General features: G+C 40.5%; 1 protein-coding gene across 2 annotated transcripts; it reads right to left on the bottom strand.

Annotated features, from left to right (window-relative positions):
- Positions 1-2,404: 2,404 nt before the first annotated feature.
- On the bottom strand, positions 2,405-17,290 carry GTPBP6 (GTP binding protein 6 (putative)). Of its 2 annotated transcripts, none has more exons than XM_005283363.4 (10): positions 16,806-17,290; positions 12,950-13,087; positions 10,386-10,456; positions 8,779-8,909; positions 7,669-7,739; positions 6,504-6,662; positions 5,756-5,964; positions 4,134-4,282; positions 3,560-3,712; positions 2,405-2,980 (listed from the first exon to the last, which is right to left on the bottom strand). In XM_005283363.4, exons 1-10 carry the CDS (start codon positions 17,152-17,154, stop codon positions 2,857-2,859), a joined length of 1,554 nt encoding a protein of 517 aa, XP_005283420.2. In that variant the 5' UTR covers positions 17,155-17,290; the 3' UTR covers positions 2,405-2,856. The 2 variants fall into 2 exon arrangements, with proteins under 2 accessions (XP_005283420.2, XP_065436883.1); XM_065580811.1 differs by having other exon boundaries at positions 6,546-6,662; positions 16,806-17,270.
- Positions 17,291-17,313: the final 23 nt, after the last annotated feature.

The following is a 17,313-nucleotide window of genomic DNA, read 5'->3' as shown; positions in this document are numbered from 1 at the left end:
TATTTGTTTGTGTGTGTGTGTGTGCGCGCATTTGCAACCTAAACATCTCAGTATGTGCACCAGTGAAACTGATTACACCTCTACCTCGATATAACACGACCCGATATAACACGAATTTGGATATAATGCGGTAAAGCAGTGCTCCGGGGGGGGGGGGGGCAGGGCTGCGCACTCCAGTGGATCAAAGCAAGTTCAATATAATGCGGTTTCACCTATAACGCGATACGATTTTTTGGCTTCCGAGGACAGCGTAGAGGTGTAGTTTGTTTTCATGGGTCAAGGTGAGTGAAATGTTAAAAGTACACAACATAATTAGCAAACAGAAAATTAGATTTTTAGAATACATTGTTTTGATAATCTAAAGCATTATTACTATGCCTGTAAGTAAATTTATCAAAACTGACAGTGTTCTTAAAGAATCTTGGCATTATTCTGGAATATGTCAAGTTGGTCATCTGGTGGGCATTTTGGCATCTTGGAGGGAAATGGCAATACTGTACCCAAGAGGGTACTGAACTGATCCTTTAGTGTCTGTCTTACACCCTGGTAAGTTTATTATTACAATGTTCATCAGCAGTCTCTATGCTAACATACTACTGTTTACTACATATTCCGAAGGCCTGATATTGCCCCCATTTTATAGTCAAGCCAATCCTGACTTCAAGGTAGCACAACTGGGCCCTCTGAGTAGATTTTTGCCCATTGAGCTTGAAATGTCTTCAATGAAGGGGCTGTTATGTAATGCCCAGTAAAAGACAAGCAAGATTTTTTTAAATGTTTTTCACACTTCAATTAAACTAGAATATGCTATGGACTAAAGGCTACTTTAATTTACACTGATGTAAATCTAGAGTATCTTTAATAGAGTTCCAAGTTCATAGGACTGGACGTGACCACCTGGGTCATCAAGTCCAGTCCCCTACTATTGTAGGCAACCCTTTCATAAACATATCATGCTCCATTTTAAAACTAGTTGTTTCCCCCACTACCCCAGCTGAAGACTGTTCAAGAACCTCACTCCTTTAATGGTCAGAAATCTTCCAATTTCCAGCCTAAATTATGCTCTAGATTAATATTTATATAACTGAAAACAGACTTTTCCCCCTCTTACTTAACAAAATAGCAACTAAAGCAGATACCGGATAGCTGGAGTTACTTCTACATTGCAAATCATGGGTTTTATGCCATGCACTGATTGTTAATACTATTTTTCTGTTTTAGTTTTTGGATAAAGTAGGTGCATTTTTATTGATCATGAAAGTGAGGACCAATCATTGGCAAGAGCCATGAAGAGAGGAGGCAGGTGTTGTATAAACTTCATTGTGTAGCATAAGCTTTATTGTGCAGCTCTGTCAGTATACCTCATTCTTTAGATGAGCAACACACTTTTTATACCAGTGGTGGGTTAAGATGAACAAACATCCACTAGAGACGAGACTGAACTCAAATGTTATTTGACCCCAAATCATATTTGAGTTCCAGAAATAAATGGCAAAGAAATTGCCTCTTTGTGAAACTTCACACTGATTTTTGGGTGGTGTGTCAATGGAAACCCCAACATTGCTTAAAAACAATTCTGCCAGTCTGTCATGGCATTTCTTATCCATGTTCTCTCTGTTTACTGTTAGTATATAGCAGTGAGGTATTTTGTTGGATTTATAAAAGTGTATATAGATTTTTTCAGTGTGTCATTTGCATAAAATGCTGTATTACATGTATTTAGATGTTTTTCTGCACAGTATTATCTTACCCAGTAAACAAACTTTTATTCACTTCTATGATACACACAGAGTTATTTGCCTCACAGTTCTCTCTAGTGTTGCTACATTTTCTGTTTCCTATTCATTCATAGTCTTTTTTTCCTCTCCTTTTTTGTAAATATTACATTCTTCTAAGTTTAAATTTGAGATATAATTTCCTTGGCTTCCTTGTACTGGAATCCTGTGGTTAGCTCATAATAGGCCTACAACATATTGTGCCATCAGGTCTGACGCAGAAATCCCTATTGATTTTTACAGTCAGATGAGTTCTGTCAATAGCTCTGGCCCACACTGCGATATCAATTCTTAAGCAGGAAAGATTTAACTTCACCCTTAACATCTTCTATAATTTTTAAAAACACAGTATTGAAGGATAGGTAGTAGTTCCTTATTTTGTTTGGAGATTTGTGTTGTAGAAAAGTTTGTTTTTTCTATTTCCTTGCTTAAAACTCTACAGAAACATGCACTTTTTACCCTCATAATTAACTAAATCGTTTGTACTAACCTTTTAGTAAGCAAAATGCTTAATGAACACAGCAACCTCTATTATTTATAAGATGTTTAAGAACTGTGTGGTGGCCAGCAATCTCTCTTTTCCCTCTATAGTTTATAATTTCCAATCATGAAATAAAAGTGGTCAGGACCAGGAGTAATAAACAATATTTATTCTTAAACCTGTTACATAAAAACTAGTATACATGATTTAATAAACTTGTCAATTTGCTGAAATTGAATTTGGTTACCACACAGTGGTTCACATATCCGCCAGGGCCAGAGTTTAGAGCAGTTTTGTGCAGTTCCAATACACACTGATGAATGCTTCATAGTTTGAAATTAGTGCTTTCCTTGGTGTGTGTTTGTTAATGGAAAGAGGCTGGAGATCTGTAATATTTCCATGCAGAGGCATTTAGGAAGCACTGACACCATTTCACATAGCTCCAGCTTCAGCTCAATGTCATGTGTCCAAAATACTCAAGTGGGCAGGATAGACACTCTCTGCTGCATATGAACACAGAGATTACCTTCATTTCAAATAGCCTTACTGCCAGCTGATTAGTTCTTTTTCCAAAGAGTATTGCACAGAATAAATAACTTGTTATTGTGGGAAAAGTTTTTTGTATTTGCCCAAGGCAGAATTACTTATTATCACCTTCACGTTGGCTGTGCCATCTTCAGGCATAACATCCACTTCCTGAACTGTTGCTTCTTTATACAGCCAACTGAAAAGAAAAACTCATCAGCATCTTACAGGCTTTCAATAATGCACAAAACAAGGCCTTTATTTTACATCAAGTACATGACACTTATATACATTTTAAATGCAAGTAAATCCACACTTTGAAACAAATAAGCCTAACAAAGGGAAACATTCTTATTTTTGCTCCCAAAATAAGCTACTCCTGTTCTGAAAAGAGGTATAATACTTCACAAAACATCTAAGATTTGTGGTCTTCTATTGGATTCAACTGTGGCTCTAGCTCCAATAGGTTGATCATTTGAAAAAAAATATTTGAATGCATATACATAGTAAATAAAACAATATAGAAGAATCACTTCTCGTATGTCCTCCTACAAAAGAACACTTTAAAAAGCAGAATCTAGACTTCTTTGGGAGACTATATAATTTCATCTGAGTTTGGTCAGACAAAATTTCAAAAGTTGTCTCCCCATTCTTATCACAGATTGAAACCAAAATTAATACAATTTGTCAACTTCTCAGAAAAAGATATGTGTATATACACACACACACACACACCTGCCTTTCAAAAAGTCTAACTGTAGAAGTCACAATTATTTACCTTAGTTGAGGTCCAGCTAAGTTGACTTTAATTGTCAGAATCTTTTTCCCAGTTGTTTTCAAAACTATTCTCTCAATCTCCTCTTTCAGTTCTTCTAATCCGTATCCAAGAAGAGCAGAAACAGCTATAGTATTTGTTTCAGGGGACTGATACCTGGAAGACAACAACTGTCAGCTAGAGATGGCAGAGCAGATGACTTAACTGAGATGCAGGAATTTAACAGCAGATGAGGGGTTGCACCTCTAAAAAGAGTAAAGGCTGGACGTGTTCCAAAAAGACTATTTGGCTATATATTAGGTTCTGGTGTCTGACTACACAGACATCTTATCTGCAGATGATAATGAGCTCTGATCTTATTTTACTTCTAAAGACAAGGCTCTCCAGATCCTTATATAAGGAAAGGACTGAGGAACCAGTATCCTAGCAGTGTATACAAAAGGTGGCTGGAAGCTTCCTGCAGGTCTGGAAAACTAGATTCTTTGCAAGTATTTGTAAATAGTTGTAAATGCTACAATGCAACTAGGAAACATGAGTTAAAGTGCAATAAGTTTTAGAACTGTACTTTTCCTCTTACCGTTCTATCAAATCCACTTTGTTATGAACTTCTACAACTGAATCCAGTAAATGGCTTGGAAGATTAAGATTCTTCAGAACAGACAAAACACTTGCTTTCTGGAGGGCAGTTTCTGGATGACTAATGTCCCTCACATGAACTATTAAATCCTAGCAAATATAAAGTACACAATATGATTACTGGTGATAATGGCTGTTTTAAAATAATATTTCGCATTTCTGTTTCATGAGACACATTCCTTTGTAGTGGAGAGTACACAGACAGGTTGACAAATTAAGCTGTATTTCTCGAACAGATTTCAAATCAAGACCAAATGTTTACTCCAAAGTGGAAGGCTAGATGTGTAGTAGGTCTGTAGCTTGGTCCTTAGGTCCATAAAGGGTTGCAACTGCCTCATATGGCCTCAAAACAAACCCTCCCAACCAAGTTAGTTATGATTTTCTTAGGTTTCAGGGAGAAATTGGCTCGTCCTTCCAAGCCAAGGCTGAGCAAAGACAGGGACTTGAAAAATACAGCGGAAAGAGAGGTAATATCCCTGAAGAAATCCAACACCAAAAAACCCCCAAAACTGCTTGTGTAATTTTGGGGAGGTAAAGAAGGAACAACTCAAACCCCACTTCAAAAAGCTTGTAAGACGGGCAGTGATTTTTATCCTAGCCACCAGAAACTGGGATATTAGGTAACACATGCTTTTTGTAATGCTATAAAACACTCTAGAACTTTATTCTTTCCCGTAGCCTTTAGTACACCTGTGTCAGAGATGGAGAACCTCTGGTATGCAATAAATCTGTTGGCACAAACTGTATATACAATATTAGGCCTTGGTGCACCCATGACCAGAGATGTGGGCAAGAAGCATATTGCAAGTGACACACTACAGGCACCCAAAATATAGCAACCTTTTATTTTTAGCACCTGACTTGAAATGGTTCAGCATCTCGGGCCTACATATTATTGTAAAAATTTCTAAACACAGAGGTCCAAAAGTAACATCTTGCATAAACTGCAATAACTAGGCAGAAAAAGGACAAATAAAGACAGTTGGAGTCTTAGCTTTCAAAATGTCATTGTTGTGAGTTTTATATGTTAACTTGGTGTTTACATATCTGTGGGAGTGTATATGAACTGTATGGCTCTCATGCCATTTGAAATTCATTTTAATAGCAAAGTCTTTGGAAAGTACATTTAAATTAATTTCATGATTATTCACACCTACTGGGCTGTTATTGAATGGGACAGAAATAAATTTAATTTTAAACAAATTTCTAAAAAGTTTCTCCCTACACCTTTCTTTTAAAAAAAGCTATTCTCAAAGCTCTGTAAACCTCTATCTAGATTTTTATACAATTCTATTGGAACAGACATGGATACTTTGTATACATTTTATTTCTGAAATCTTGTCACTTAAAAATACACAAAACATAAAAGTGGAATACTGGCTTACCACAAGATATTGTGCAATAGTGACGAGAGTATCCACCACCAATCAAATGTTGCAATAAAGCTAGTCAGATGTACCACTATAAACAGCAAGCCAGTTAACTCCCACCCCTCTGCAAAGATGAAGACTGTCCCAAAGACAATAGTCCAGACATTGATATGTTTTAGAATCAATTACTTACTGAGTAAGCCACATCTTCTAATGTGGCTGAAAAGGACTCAATGAGATCATGGGGCAATTCAGAGAGAAACCCTATAGTGTCAACATAAATAACTGCCAGGTGTGAGGGTAGATAGCCAGCATGAGCTGTAATATCAAGAGTGGCAAACAGTTGATCTTGAGGCTGCAGTCCTTCATCTCCAGTCAATGACTTGATCAAAGTGGTTTTCCCTAACAGAAATCAGAGCTGAATAAAACACAATTTAAACAGACTGCTTCAAGTAAGATTAACATACATGACTCAATGGGATACAGGAACTTTCACCCCTAGATCACCAGTGTAAATCCAGCTCATGTTGGTACTGATAGTAATTATTTTCAATCTGCTGGCTGTCTCCAGAAAGTTATAAAGTTAGAATGGAGTCTTAACCTAGTATCCATTTTGACCAGTGATAAGGATACACATTAAGAGGCATAATCTCCCCTTGTACAGTATGCAGAATGCCTACTGACAATAATTGGAATTGAGCAATTATCCAGGGCAAAACATGGCTCTAGAAGTGCAGCAGATCTCACTAACAAACAGCAAGCATTGTTTCCCTTTCTACCAAAATTCTCATTGACATGTATTCATTAGACAATCAGGGAACTAATTAAAATTCTGTAACACAAAGCCCATGCATGCTGAAATGGGATTTTGGCTAGTGCTTCTAATTAAATATTAGAAATGTAAGCTCTTCTGTGTTATAATTTCAGGAGTTTTTTCTTACCACAATTAGTGTAGCCCATTACTGAGATAACTGGAAACTCACGCCTTTCACGCTGAGCTCGGAGTATAGACCTCTTTCTTCTCAGCTTTTCCAGGGCATTCCTAATTTTAAATTCTTTTTCTTTCAAGAGACGATACTGTATTTCCATGAAAGTTTCGCCTAAATATTATAAACTAATAAGTGGCTGAATAACCAATAAGAGATATAGAAATCAAGCTGTGTTAGGAAACTACTTAAAACAGTGATAGAGAAGTGACAATACAAATTCAAAGCAGTCTTAAGAATACATGGATTCAATTGCTTAACTAAGACAGAACCAAGACAAAGTTACAATTGACTTTTAAAGGTGTCATACCAGAGCAACCATATAGGCTGCTCATTGCCCTTTTTGGCAACTAACACATCTTTAGGCATTTTAAAAATACTAATAATGTGGCCTGTGTATATGTATATGGTCATGTATGTCATCAGAATCGTCCACTAAGCCCTATCTGAGCTCTGATTGACTCAATTCTCAAATCATGAGTATTTATGACTCCACTCACCTGGGCAACTTACTCATGGAAAAATACAGCAATTTATGTATCCAAAATATTTAAGGTAGTTTTGTTTAATAAAAATACATTTTACAGGCTGTTTTATGTGTTTAATTAAATTCCTGTTACCAACCTAATGCAGCTTGACACAAGCCACGAGCAAACAGTTAAATTATCTAGTAAATAAGCAATATATCATTTCACCATTTTCTAACATACTAAAAATATACAATAAGAATCTGAAAATATTAAACTATATAATTGCTTAAATAAACATATACAGTTATAGTCAGTGTACCCTACTAGATAGCAAACAGATGTACCAAATCTAGTATAAAGGCTCCATTTAGTTGTAAATCAACATATTTTAATGGTTATATCAGCCAATGAGAATGCACCTTTCTTTAGAAAACAAACTGAAGTACAAATGGAAAAGCTGACTAAAATCAATAATTTAAATCAAGACTTTCCACTTGGTGATTTAGATAATTATTTAAATTGATTTAAAATAGCCTTTTCTTAAATCAATCCACCCTGGTCACAACTACCACAGCTTCCAAAAAGCAATTAAACCTGATCGTAGATTATAGAGGATAATCCTACAGTTCACATAAATATTTACACTTTACCTGAACCCATGATGTATCTTGATCCACCTCTTTGCTGATCTAACTGAGACATCTCATTTTTCAGATTTGTTCTGGCAATGGAAGAAAAGTAACATTTGTACCAAAGTAAATATAGTGACTTTAATTAAAGGATCTTAAAATGACTTCACAAACATGGCTAAGTAGTAATAATTTAATATTACAGCTGGGAAAACTGGGACACAGAGAAGTTAAGTGACTAGCCCAACGCCATATGATGGCTAAGTGGCATTATTGGGAATGGAATCCAAATTTCCTGGCTCCCCAACAGACAACACAGTTAACAAATAATAACTGCAGAAAAAAAATGACTGAGCCAAAATTTCAGGGAGCCAATCATACTCTCAAATGCACATACATAACTCCCACTGACTTCAGTCAGGGATAGGAATGATAATTATACAAAATATATCATATACTTTATTAAACTTGCCAGTACACCTCTACCCTGATATAACGCGACCTGAAATAACACAAATTTGGATATAACGCGGTAAAGCAGCGCTTGGGGGGGTGAGGGGGGGAGACGCTGCGCAGTCCAGCGGATCAAAGCAAGTTTGATATAACGCGGTTTCATCTAGAACGCAGCAAGATTTTTTGGCTCCCGAGAACAGCATTATATCGGGGTACAGGTGTATTTGATGTGGGATACACACATAAATCAACCAGACTCTAATCTGATATTCTCAACTCCTCTGTTGAGAGCTAAAATTCTAATTCTATATACTATAAATTTGCCATATATTTTCTAAGAATAAAGTTGCTGCTGCTGTTCCTGGCAGGTTACTGGGATTGGGATGAACTAGAAATCCACACGAGAAATTTATTTGGTAAGAATATCTCGTGAACAGCTTCTTCTTTTCCTTCTCTCTTTTTTTTTTTTGCTAGTCAATGGTGAAAAGCTTAAAGCAATGCTATATTCTAATCTGTTCTGGACAGTTTACGGCATAACATGCTATAAAGCATATTATACAAAAAAGAACCATTGACTTCTCCCCCCAAGAATGGTACTAACATTTTAGTGATTGTGAAGAAAATGCCTTTACATTATATCAAAATACTAACATCTGCTATTTGCACAATCGAAGGTACCTGAGAAGCGGGATTTCAGCCAACGCGATCTGAAGTTTTGCCTCCTTAGTCCGAGCATTGCAACGAAAAATATGAAGGACAACAGTGTATCTGTCAAAAACTGTCACTCCCCAAGCATCTTCCAGTTCTTTCTTTAAAAACATAAGATAAGATAACCTGAGAGTTTTTTAGGACAATGTAGATAAGTCAATTTGCATGCAGCAGGGTGAAGAAATTAAACTGCAGAGCAACAAGGTGGGTGAGGTATATCTTTTATTGGACCAACTTCTGTCGGTGAGAGAGACAAGCTTGCGAGCTTACACGGAGTTCTTTTTCTGCTGTAAGCTGGGTCAGCCCTGATTCAGTAAGGTGCTTAAGTATGAGTAGTCCCAGTGAAGTTCATTGGACTGCTCATGTGCTTAAAGTTACACACATTCTTAAATACCTTGTTGAATCATGGCCACTGTCATGTTAAATTATGTCCAAGGTTTAAGTTTGGTAAAACAAGCTTTTACAAAACCTAATGCGAATAGAAAGATTTCCACAAATGAGAGGACGATGAAAAACTGGTAAATTTTCGGGAAAAATGTGTCTTCTTTTTGTCAAAAAATGTGGAACTTAAAATCTTTTCACAAACTCTATCCATAATTGTCTAAACACTTTAAATAAAACCAATTTGTAAGGAATAATATTCTATTGCAGAGTTTGCAACCAAAACAGTGCAGGATGCTGCTTATGCATGAGAACTAAAAAGTGACACTATTTTCAGTGCTTTTCTAAAATTGCCTATCACTACAATGTCTAAGGGACAAGTACCAGTGGTTTCTATTTCACTAAATGATAAAAGCACAGTATAAATAGTGAAAAGCATATTCATTTTTAATTTTTCCAGTTTTCATCATCAAAGGAATCATCAGTAATTAAGTTAAGGTTTTTAAAAATTTACAAAATGTTACTTTTTAAGTATGTTTTAAAGGGACACTGGTAAGTGTAAAGAAAAGTAGTACATGAAAATTCAAATATATGTGTAGCTTGCATTTATAACTAATTTCATGTTAAATATTAATGCCTAGCATTTTAACATAGAGCACATTTCATCCCAAAATCCTGAAGTGCTTTACAAAGAAGGCTAAGTTTCCCCCCAATTTACAGATGGAGATATTGAGGCACAAAAGTTAAGTGACTTGTCCAAGATACCAATGAATCAGTGGCAGAGCTGGGAGTAGAACCCAGATTAAAAGACTACCAGGATGTTGGTGAGCCAAATTTAGCCATGAAGTAAGAGGCATAATGCTCAATAAAGTCAATGGAACTAGGTTTGATTACACCAGGCATAAATTTGGCCAGATTGCCTTCAAAAAATGTCATGTGCAGCTTTTGAGTCAAAAGTAGGTCTTTACTTTTCAGAGCATCAGTACATTCCAAACACAATCTTTGGATGTAGAAGAGTGGTGGGCAACTTGTAGCCTGCACGTGGCCCATCAGTGTAATCCGCTGGTGGGCCACAAGACAGTTTGTTTACATGTTCACGGCCGCCCACAGCTCCGTGGCTGGATTACACTGATGGGATTGCCCACCACTGATGTGGAACATAAAAAAATACACTTAAATATTGTTTTTTAAATTACCTTTGTCAGTGGAGAGAGCCTTTCTATATTCAAGAAGACAGCCGTTATGTGCGGTAATCCTTTAATCTTTTCTAAATAAAGAGGATTGCATTGTGTAATTTTGTAATGGTTCGTGCCAATCTAGAGCAAAAAGGCTATTTTAATTATATGTTAAAAAGTGAATGCAGTGTTCATGAAATAACAGACTAACAGTACACAAAAGTACACTCTTTGTTCACAGAACAGGCATAGCAGCACATGCTTTCACATTGTGCGACTATGTGTTTCAAGTGTATTCTAAAAGGACTACCAACAAGGATGAGAGGATAAAGTTCTGCTTCCAGGCCCATTCAGTCCATGGATTATGGGCTGTTGAGATTGCCAACAAACATGCTAGAATGCTTCTTGCTGTCACATGGAGACAAGTACTAGGGCCCAGATCCACAAAAGGATTTAGGTGCCTAAGTGTAAAATGTAGGTGAAAATGAAATCCTCAAAATTGCTGTTCAGCTGTCACCTTATCCTGTAGGGGCCCAAACTCCCTCACTGTACATTTTTGCTGTGAAAGTCCCTTATGCGCCTAAATTTCTGCCTCTAGGCATGCACATTGCTGCCTTAGGCAGTGCCTGGACACCTTTATCACACCTAAGCCCCAGTGCACTCCTCCAACCAGGTGAAGATAGGTGTTCTCCCTCCTGCTTTGTACATACAAAATGGCAGCGGGGGGGCGGCTCTCCCCGATTCTCTAGACAGTGGGCTAAAGGGTACTCACCCAGGATATGGGAGACCCTGGTTCAAGTCCTCCCTCTTCCTGAGCAGATGTCTCCCACCTAATCACTGGGCTGTAGAATAGTCTGACATTGGTCTCTCTCATCTCTCCTACTGAGCAAGTCAACTTTGTAGAACTACTTAAATATGCATTGGGCCAGAGAGCATGAGAATGACTCTCTAGTCCAGTAGTTAGGGCATTCACCTGAAAGGTGTGAAACCCATGTTTACATCGCTTAACTTCATCAGGTGGGGGTGGGAACTGAACCGGGGACTCCTACATCCCAGGTGAGTGCGCTATCCACTGGGCTAACAGGGCCGCCCAGAAGATTCAGGGGGTCTGGGGAAAGCAGGGGAGTAGACATAAAGGCGCCACCTGCTGCGGCGCTTGTACTCACCGGGTGGCGCTCCAAGTATGCGGCGGGTCCTTCACTCGCTCCGCGTCTTCAGCAGCACTGAAGAACCCACTGCCGAAATGCTGCCAAAGACCTGGAGCGACTGAAGGGCCCGCCACCGAAGACCCGGACCACCGCCAGGTGAGTAGCCAGGGAAGGGATTCTCGGCCAGGGCTCACGGGGCCCCTGTGGGCCCGAGGCAAATTGTCCCACTTGCTCCCCCCCTCTGGGCGGCCCTGTGGGCTAAAGGTTATAATGGAGATCCACTTGCACCAGCAATTTTGTGTGGAGTTAGGCATGTGCAGCCACCATTCTTGCAAGAAACAGCTTAGGTGACTGACTCCAAGAGAGGGTTCACGGCTGTGGATCCCAAGCAGAGATGTCTCCATAGATGCCAATTCCATGGGTGCTCCAGCCCTGGAGCACCCATGGAAAAAATTAGCGGGTGCTTAGAATCCATTGGCAGCCAATCTTCTCCCCTTCCCCCAGTGCAGGAGGCGGTGGGAGGGAGGGGGAGAAGCAGGAACAGGATGCGCTTGGGCCAAGGAAGAGGTGGGGGTGTGACCTTGGGGGAAGGGGTGGAGTGGGAGCAGAAAGAGGCAGGGCTTGGGGAAAGGTGGTGGAGTGGGGGTGGGGCCCAGGGTGGGGGCTTGGTGGAAGGGATGGAGTGTGGGCAGGCCTGGGTGGAGGTGGCGAGTCAAGCACCCCCCGGGTAGAGAGGAAATTGGTGTTTGTGTGTGTCTCCCTCCAGCCTAGATTGAGGTGCCTAACTCCCTGAGGGGCAGGTCTTAGGACGCATTCCTCTTGTTGGCATCTGCTACTGGCTAGTTTGTGGATTCTGCTGAGTAGCTGGGCCCTTTACTTAAGGTATTTAGAATCATACTATATATCACACATTTAGGGCTTGTCTTCACTGTACTGTTAGCTCAAGTTAAAATTCGAGTTTTGACCCACACCCAACTTCCATCCATAACACAAATCTCTAGCTCGACTTAAGTGCTTTAGGCTTGAGCTAGCTGGACTGGCAAGGAGGTGGGTTGGAAATCGAGTGCTACTGATGCTCAAGCTAGCAGTGGGGATTCAAGAGCTGGAGTTATAGCTCATCCAATCATTCTGTAGTGCAAATGTTGTTTCACAGCATGATCACTCTCACTTGAGCTAGACTAGCTCGAGCAGAGTAACTCAAGTGTACTAATGTTAACTGTTGCAGTAAAAACAAGCCCTTACAGCAAGTATTGGTTATTTCCATCTTTCATGTTTTTAATCAACATCTCCGAAGCCTGTTTGTAAACCTGCCTATGGAGTAGACAAAACCTTAGCTCTCTCCTGTGTCTGCAATAATCATTAATTAGCTTAAGAAGGGTAAAAATCTTTCACTTAGTATGATATATTGAATTAAGAAATCTTTGGTTTTCTTCTTACCTGTCAGAATCTGAAAATTTCCTTTGCCAAAAATAAACTTCTTCTCGGGAGTTTTTGTAGACAGAATTATTTTATCTAAAACTGTCCAATTATGAAGAGTGTTTATTAGAGCAACAGCTTCAGCGATCTGTAATTCAGCTTTAATATTAGAAAAAGAAAAAAGGTTATAGTATACAGTCCTAACTCTGCACACAGATTTCCAACATTTGCAATAAGAACATAAACAGTGAGGCCTGGTCTACACTTAAAAAAGTTTTGCCAGCATAGCTCTGCTGGTTAGGAATGTAAAAAAATTATAGCCCTCACCAACTTAGATAGGACAGCAAAAGCCCTAGATTAGATGTAGTTATACCAGCAAAAAAGTCCTTTTCATTTGAGGAATAGGTATAAACTATATTGGCAAAAAACCTGCACAGATTAACAAGGAAATTACATAGTTATTTGCATCAACATTGTATTTCAGTCCTAAAAGGGTTACTATCATAATTTTTGTTTAACCCTACTTACAGAAAAGTGGTGGGAAAATTGTGATAGCAAAACAATGTTAACGCCTTACTGCTTTGTAGAAATATTTAAAGAACTTCTAGAGTCGTTCACATTGTTCCCGACATCATCAGTGATGCTGGTTCATAAACAGAACAACAACTGGCAGCCATACTGACTCCTGCTTTACTAGAAACATAAATAGATTTCAAACGGTTCACAACCATCCTCTTTGTCTTTCTGGCTAGACAGAAGGAAGAGAGTGCAAAACTTTCTTTTGTTTGTAACATGAGATAATGGTACAGAAATGGTTGAGAACCACTGACCCAGTTTGTTTTATGTGTATCTTAGTATATCTAGTAGTTTTGAAAACAGCACTTCCGAAAACAGTTCACAACACAGGTTGTGGCCGGCAACATTGACAAATAGGATGTTAGGGATCATTAAAAAGGGGATAGAGAATAAGACAGAATACATTATTGCCCTTATATAAATCGATAGGACGCCCACATCTCGAATACTGAGTACAGATGTGGTCTCCTCATCTTAAAAAAGATATACTGGCACTAGAAAAGGTTCAGAAAAGGGCAACTAAAATTATTAGGGGTTTGGAACGGGTCCCATATGAGGAGAGATTAAAGAGGCTACGACTCTTCAGCTTGGAAAAGAGGAAACTAAGGGGGATATGATAGAGGTATATAAAATCATGAGCGATGTGGAGAAAGTGGATAAGGAAAAGTTATTTACTTATTCACATAATACAAGAACTAGGGGTCACCAAATTAAGTTAATAGGCAGCAGGTTTAAAACAAATACAAGGAAGTTCTTCTTCACGCAGCGTGCAGTCAACTTGTGGAACTCCTTACCTGAGGAGGTTGTGAAGGCTAGGACTATAATAGCGTTTAAAAGAGAACTGGATAAATTCATGGTGGTTAAGTCCATTAATGGCTAGTAGCCAGGATGGATAAGGAATGGTGTCCCTAGCCTCTGTTTGTCAGAGGATGGAGATGGATGGCAGGAGAGAGATCACTTGATCATTGCCTGTTGGTCCACTCCCTCTGGGGTACCTGGCATTGGCCCTGTCGGTAGACAGGATACTGGGCTATATGGACCTTTGGTCTGACCCGGTACGGCCGTTCTTATGTTCTAATTTAGATAAACTTCCTATGAGTGAGATAAATTGAAATTAGGCTGAAGAATAGTCTCCCAAAGAAAGTGGTGGAAGTCCCATAATTTGTGCCTTAAAGTTATACTGGACAAAGCAGTTTCCTCATCAAATTGACTGCACTGGTTGAGGCACAAGTCTACTAAAGTGGCAGTGAAGGGATGATATCTGAAAATCACTAACAGCTGTTACGACCATATTAGAAACATTCCAATTAATAAGACTGGTAAAGAAGAGGACAAGGAATCAAATGCAAATGTAAAATACCCTAAACTATATGCTCTCTAGTGCTTTCTATTACAGATTTCTGCAGGACAGGAGCATTTGGAGTGGTGTCACCCAAGACAAAACTCCTTACTATCCCAGAGAGACTGACATATCTATAACTAGCTGCAGTTGTGGAGAAATGAAACCAGACACAACTCAGTATGCCTTATCAAAGCCCCAAACCTGGAAACATCCATTTGCTTAACATTAAGCACATTAGCAACCCCATGAGACTATTCATGTAGGGGCTTATCTTCAGTGCCTTGTTAGCTTGAGGTATAATTTGAGTGTTGCCCCTACCTTGACTCCTGTGCACACACAAAAATCTGTAGCATGAGTTAAGTGGTGCTTTAGACTTGAACTAACTGGACTGTTGGAACATTTGTCTTGAAACTCGAGTGACGCTGATGTTTGAGCTAATAATGTAATGGGGACTCAGTTACTCTGTGTGGCTTGAGTGCTGTTTTGCAGCAGATAGCCTAGCATAAATTGGAGTGGTTATGCTGCAATCTCAGTCAAATTGAGTGCAGATAACTAGAGCTAACACTGAAGTGAAGACAAGCCCTGAATAAAGTTGAACATGTCCATAAGTGTTTTTAGAATCAAGACTTAAGTTTGCAACAAATCATTGTCAATGTGGCATTAAGTATTTAAAAGGGGGAACATACATTGATCTAGAACTGTTGGCCATTTTGACTTTATATCTTGATAATGTGAAAGAAATATATAGCAAACTCTTAAAAAACATAAATTGTTCTCTGGTTGTTTGCCAAACATTCCTGCTTGCCTCCCAAGTTAAAGTTTATATTTAGAATTATAGAATCATGGACATGTAAGACTAGAAGGGACCTTGAAAGCTCATCACATCTAGACCCTTACCGTGAGGCAAGCCTAAGTAAACCTAGATCAGCTCTGACAAGTGTTTGTCCAACCTGTTCTTAAAAACCTCCAGTGATGGAGAATCCACAATCTCACTTGGAAGTCCATGCCAGAGCTTAACTACCCTTATAGTTAGATTTTCCTAATATCTAACCTAAATCTCCCATGGTGCAGATTAAGGCCATTACTTCTTGTCCTACCGCCTGTAGAGATGGAAAACAATTGCGCATTGTTCGCTTTGTAACAACATTTAACATACTTGAAGATTTATTTAAATCATGAAGATCCTGAAGAAGCTTTAAGAGTGAACTGAGCAACAACTGACATGATAGGATGGACACACAAGCATTTTTCATTACACAGAGGCTAAGTTAGTAAGGGTATGTCCGGATCGGCGGGTAGCGATCGATTTATCAGGGATCGATTTATCGCATGTAGTGTAGACACGATAAATCGATCCCCGATCGCTCTCCCGTTGACTTCTGAACTCCAGCAGCGCGAGAGGTGGAAGCAAAGTTGACGGGGAACCGCGGCCGTCGACCCAGTGCCGCGAGGACACAAAGTACGTAATTTTAATTCGATCTAAGATATGTCAACTTCAGCTATGCTATTCTCATAGCTAAAGTTGTGTATTTTAGATCGATCCCCCCGTGTAGACCAGGCCTCAGTCTACTGTGCTACAATCTGTCAAGTGTGAGTGTTTGAGTAGTTAGCTTTGGAGAAGTTCCCAGCTCCACTGCAAAAAAAGGTGAGTGTTGTATTTCAAGATAGCGTAAAATCCTCACAAAGACAAGGCACGGGCAGTTTTCACCTTGAGGAAACGACTCAAGGTAAATCCCAGGTGGGGGAGTAGGGTCCCATGTCAGCCCGCTACATCAAGGTAAAAACGACCTGTGCCTTCCCTCCACTGGGATGTTACCCTAAGGAGGGCGCATCTCCCCGCACAGAACACCTTGCTGCAGGGAAAAGAAAGAGCCAGAGGATTGGGGGGGGCCCGAGGCTGTTACCCCGATCACTGGGGACCGTGGGGGGCGGTGGAGGGGGGAGTCCCACGCACCTCACCTGTGGTGAGTTGGGGCTTTTTCGCTCCCCACTTGACGGCCGGGTGCACCACGAGCAGCCGCTGGGCCCCGGGAGGCGGCCCTGGGGCCAGCAGCTCCTCCAGCTCCGCTTCATCACCATCCTCCTCCTCCTCCTCGCTGTGCGCCGCCCCCCTCCCGCGCCCCACGCTCCGGGGCGGCTCCCCCTGGCCCGGCGGCCCCAGCGCGGCGCGGAGGCACCAGGCGCCCCCAGTGCTGAGGAGCCGGGCGCGCGGCCGGGGCAGCAGCGGGCACAGCCTCCCGGCCGCTGCGGCGCGGAGCCCCCGGGCGCACAGAGCGGCGGCCCCTCGGAGCAGGAGCCCGGACCCCATCGCCCGCCCTGGTACCGCGAGAGGGGCAGAGCCCTGCGCTCGGACGCCGTTAGGCCTGCGCGAGGGGTACGTGCTCGTGCTCGCGCTCCGCTTCCCACACACGTTCCGCGGCGCGCCCCAAGATCCGCCCCCTCGCCGCTTCTTTTGGGCGGGGTCTGT

Source organism: Chrysemys picta, chromosome 1 (genome assembly GCF_011386835.1).
Source record: "Chrysemys picta bellii isolate R12L10 chromosome 1, ASM1138683v2, whole genome shotgun sequence".
Lineage (NCBI taxonomy): Eukaryota > Metazoa > Chordata > Testudines > Emydidae > Chrysemys > Chrysemys picta.
The sequence above is the reverse complement of the archived record's forward strand: the minus strand, read 5'-3'. Positions and strand labels throughout refer to the sequence as shown.